This window comes from Hemibagrus wyckioides, linkage group LG02, assembly GCF_019097595.1.
Source record: "Hemibagrus wyckioides isolate EC202008001 linkage group LG02, SWU_Hwy_1.0, whole genome shotgun sequence".
NCBI classification, from domain to species: domain Eukaryota; kingdom Metazoa; phylum Chordata; class Actinopteri; order Siluriformes; family Bagridae; genus Hemibagrus; species Hemibagrus wyckioides.
In genome coordinates this window covers 1088561-1093560 of record NC_080711.1, presented here as the reverse complement: position 1 = coordinate 1093560, position 5000 = coordinate 1088561, and the positions used below count along the sequence as shown (strand labels likewise).

The following is a 5000-nucleotide window of genomic DNA, read 5'->3' as shown; positions in this document are numbered from 1 at the left end:
TGTGTGTGTGCGCGCGCATGTTGTATCAGCATTAATTGACTTTACTTTATTTCTGCTGTGTGTATGAAACCTGGAGAAACTCAGCAGTGATGTTTGACGTTCAGATGTTTTTTTTTGACAGGAAACGTGGCGTGGATGCACGTGTTAGCGGCGCGGGCTATACGCGAGCGTCCCAAACGTCTGGGAGGCGAAGTGTACTTCTGCTATGATGATTCTCCCTATAAGAGTTACGAGGATTTCAACATGCAGTTCCTGTCTGCGTTTAACTTCCGCTCTCTGCACATGCCCATCTGCGTGCTCTGGATGATCGCCTGCTTCAATGAGGTACTGCGCTGGCTGCTGAAGCCCATCTGCAACTTCACACCTCTGCTGAACCGCTACACACTCGCCATCGCCTGCACCTCCTTCACCGTGCGCTCAGACAAGGCACTGCGCCACTTCGACTACCGCCCGCTGTACGACTGGCCGCAGTGCCGAGCGCGCACGCAGAGGTGGGTGGACACCTTCCCCCTGGACACCGGCGGCAAGGAGGTGTGACCACAGAGAGCATCGGGAGACACATCATCATCACACACACACACACACACACACACACACACACAGTGTACACAAACAGGGACCAGGGACTAATAACAAGAAGGGAACAGTGTGACCACGCCCATTTTTAATCCTCAAGAATATAAACAGTATAAAGAATTTATAAGAGAATAATAACCAAAATATTTATTATTATTATTATTATTATTGGTGCAGGTTTATTACTCTAAACAGCTAGATGTGTAACTGATACATTTAGCACTGTTAGCATTAGGTTTGTTAGTGGAGGTGAAAAGGGAAGTGAGGTTTAAGTCCAGGTTTAGTTTCTGATTTAGTTCCAGGTTTAGGTCCAGGTTTAGTTTCTGATTTAGGTCCAGGTTTAGGTCCAGGTTTAGTTTCAGTCTCGATCCGTTTGTTCATACAGAAATGTAGATGGACGTTTTCCCTGATTGCTGCTGAGTTCTGGACTCTGATTGGTCAGAAGGTTCTTGAATTGTTCTGTACCTGATGTTCAGTGAGAGGACACGTTCTCCTGAACACCTACAGCTGAAGAAAGCTGAATATTTTTCACTTTATTTTTCTAGATTATGAATATTTAATTAGAAATATTTCATTAGAAGGTTTAATACGGATTAGTTAATAATGATTACTCCGGAATTTAATTCTCCTATGGTGGTGCACACATCTGGACTCTCAGACGGAGTCGAGATCATCAGCTGCTTCTGAAGAACTCGGATATGTTGAGCTTCACTCAAAGCCGCGTTTCACTGCTAACATTTCTGAGTTCGCACGTTTCTGCGTGTTTAACAGACATTAACCCAGGTGCTTCTGCCCCACTGATAGTATTTACACTTTCAACGCCAGAGAGAAGGACGAAACCTTCCTTCCTTCCCTCCCTTCCTCTTTCTCTCCTCTGTGTCATTAACTCACTTCACTTCCTGACTTCTCAGTATAGCACAAAACATTTTATAAAATATTTATTACTCTCATTTTCTGTAATTAAAAAGTTTAATTATAAAGATATTTATTTGCATTATGTAAATGTATTGCGAATGTCATTAAAGTGCAATAACAAGAACAATCTTCCAGTGTCTTTATTTTTTGCAAATAATCTGGAATAGTGTAAAAGAAGGGATGCTGGTGGCTCAGTGGTAGGTTTCTCTCCTACCATGCGGAAGGCCTGGGTTCGATTCCCAGCCATTTCCCAAACCCCAGCCGCTGGATGGCGCGCCGGTCCCAAGTCCAGATAAAAATGGGAGGGTTGCGTCGTAAAACCTTTGCCAAATTGTTGTGTGGACCACTTGGCCTGCTGTGGCGACCCCTCACACACATACGGAGCAGCCGAAAGATCAACAACAACGATCTGGAATAGTGTGAAACGATGAAATATAAACAATCACATTCATATTAACGAACTAAGGGACATGAACCACACGCTGAGGAGACGAAAATAAAACTAAAGTAAGCTTTAACAATTTCTGATGAGGAAGTAAACACTGCAGCCAGAAACAGGAAGTGAATTTGGAGGGTTGTGTTTGTGGAAGGTGACGTAGTTTGTGTGAAAATTTTACATAAAACTCTTGAAGTTGAAGCTGCAAGGCTAATAAAGTAATATATATATATATATGTATATGTATATATATATACACTATATTGCCAAAAGTATTCTCTCACCTGCCTTAACTCGCATATGAACTTAAGTGACATCCCATTCCTAATCCATAGGGTTCAATATGACGTCGGTCCACCCTTTGCAGCTATAACAGCTTCAACTCTTCTGGGAAGGCTGTCCACAAGGTTTAGGAGTGTGTTTATGGGAATTTTTGACCATTCTTCCAGAAGCGCATTTGTGAGGTCACACACTGATGTTGGACGAGAAGGCCTGGCTCTCAGTCTCCGCTCTAATTCATCCCAAAGGTGTTCTATGGGGTTGAGGTCAGGACTCTGTGCAGGCCAGTCAAGTTCCTCCACACCAGACTCTGTCATCCATGTCTTTATGGACCTTGCTTTGGTCACTGGTGCACAGTCATGTTGGAAGAGGAAGGGGCCAGCTCCAAACTGTTCCCACAAAGTTGGGAGCATGGAATTGTCCAAAATGTCTTGGTATGCTGAAGCATTCAGAGTTCCTTTCACTGGAACTAAGGGGCCAAGCCCAGCTCCTGAAAAACAACCCCACACCATAATCCCCCTCCACCAAACTTTACACTTGGCACAATGCAGTCAGACAAGTACCGTTCTCCTGGCAACCGCCAAACCCAGACTCGTCCATCAGATTGCCAGATGGAGAAGCGCGATTCGTCCCTCCAGAGAACGCGTCTCCACTGCTCTAGAGTCCAGTGGCGGCGTGCTTTACACCACTGCATCCGACGCTTTGCATTGCACTTGGTGATGTATGGCTTGGATGCAGCTGCTCGGCCATGGAAACCCATTCCATGAAGCTCTCTGCGCACTGTTCTTCAGCTCATCTGAAGGCCACATGAAGTTTGGAGGTCTGTAGCGATTGACTCTGCAGAAAGTTGGCGACCTCTTCGCACTATGCGCCTCAGCATCCGCTGACCCCGCTCCGTCAGTTTACGTGGCCTACCACTTCGTGGCTGAGTTGCTGTCGTTCCCAAACACTTCCACGTTCTTATAATACAGCTGACAGTTGACTGTGGAATATTTAGGAGCGAGGAAATTTCACGACTGGATTTGTTGCACAGGTGGCATCCTATCACAGTTCCACGCTGGAATTCACTGAGCTCCTGAGAGCGACCCATTCTTTCACAAATGTTTGTAAAAACAGTCTGCATGTCTAGGTGCTTGATTTTATACACCTGTGGCCATGGAAGTGATTGGAACACCTGATTCTGATTATTTGGATGGGTGAGCCAATACTTTTGGCAATATAGTGTATATATATATATATATATATATATATATATATATATATATATATATATACATATATATAAAAAAGTCATAGTAATGGGTGGAGCTTGGGGTTGGAGCATGAAAGACATTATGCTAGGTCCAGACTAGCAGGCTAGGCTAATGTTTTGCAGTGGAATGAGACTCATGACTCATTTTGCTTTACTGTGTTACACGGATCATGTCAGCAGTGTTTTTCTCTCTTTGTCTAGTTTCAGTTTTTGTGATAAACAGAACACTTGGAGAGAGCAGAAAGGCCTGTGGTTGGCTGATTTGAGTTTTAGGGATTAGTCTCGGGGAATCCTGGGTAACAGGCATCAAAACATAGCAACACGGATCTCAAACACACACCGCATGACACGTCCTGACAACGGGTGGGGGGAGGAGCTGTGTGTGTGTGTGTTTCATAAATAGGCCACATGCCATGGGTGTGTCTGTGGAATCTGCAGTGGAGGGTTGTCAATCATATGTAATAAATAAACACACTTTTTCTGATGGGAATCCCAACTCTGTTCACTGAGTCAACTCCTCAGTGACTCTGTACCATTTATATTCTTTTTTCCCTCTAAATGTTAAACTAAAAGCAGGGATTTCTCTGGTGCCTGATTACGGCTGAAACCGCTGCGTAACATTCCACTCTGATTTCTGCGTCACACAATACCACTGTTTCATTGCGTTTTATGTTAAATGACTCACAAATTGCTCACGATTCACGAATTACTGTATGCAGTAAAGGACGATTCAGACGTTTCCATGGAAACATTTTGTGCCAATTACACTGAAAGGTTTTCGCCATTGCTGATGTTCAACAAACAAAAGAAACATGACTACAGTCAGATATACTGCAGGCTGCGAGAGTCAGCTTCAGAGTTCATCTAGAAGATTCGACTCATTTTTCCAAATGGAAAAACGAATCAATTTTTTATTTCTCTGAACTTCAGTTTGGGAAAAGTGCCTGAATGCTGCACGGAATTTCCAATCAGACAGAAATACAGCTGCTGCTGAGGTCTGGACACTGACCGGTGGTCAGTTGTTGATGAATTTTCCAGAACAGCAGATCTGACCATGGAGAAGCTGCTCATCAGACATTTATTTCTGATATCATATGGTTTCTATAGCAACAGCTCCTTCACAGGGATGTCATTGATTTCTGATCTGGATGATGTGTGTGTGTGTGTGTGTGTGAGATGTATGGAGTCTCCAGTGTCAGTGCTGTGTATCAGTCAGAGGTGAAGCTGGAAAGTTGAAGAGTCTCCACATCTTCAGGACAGATTTCTGGATTTTGCTGAGATTTTCGTGAGAACAGGAGCAGGAACTTCCTGACCTTGTGGATGTTCTTCAGCATGGTGGATGTTCTTCAGCATGGTGGATGTTATTCAGCATTGTGGATGTTATTCAGCATTGTGGATGTTATTCAGCATGGTGGATGTTCTTCAGCATGGTGGATGTTCTTCAGCATGGTGGATGTTCTTCAGCATGGTGGATGTTCTTCAGCATTGTGGATGTTATTCAGCATTGTGGATGTTATTCAGCATTGTGGATGTTCTTCAGCA

The 5000-nt window shown here is 43.9% G+C and overlaps 1 protein-coding gene across 4 annotated transcripts in view; it reads left to right on the top strand.

The window, feature by feature from the left end:
• The window catches only part of hsd3b7 (hydroxy-delta-5-steroid dehydrogenase, 3 beta- and steroid delta-isomerase), a 77876-nt gene extending 76259 nt beyond the window's left edge, over positions 1-1617 (top strand). For 3 of the 4 annotated variants that reach the window (XM_058411384.1, XM_058411365.1, XM_058411375.1), the window contains exon 8: positions 122-1617. In XM_058411384.1, coding sequence (XP_058267367.1) covers positions 122-537 — 416 coding nt within the window. In that variant the 3' untranslated portion in view covers positions 538-1617. The remainder of the gene's footprint in view (positions 1-121) is intronic. The other variant, XM_058411392.1, reaches the window with a different exon arrangement.
• The last annotated feature ends 3383 nt before the right edge of the window (positions 1618-5000 follow it).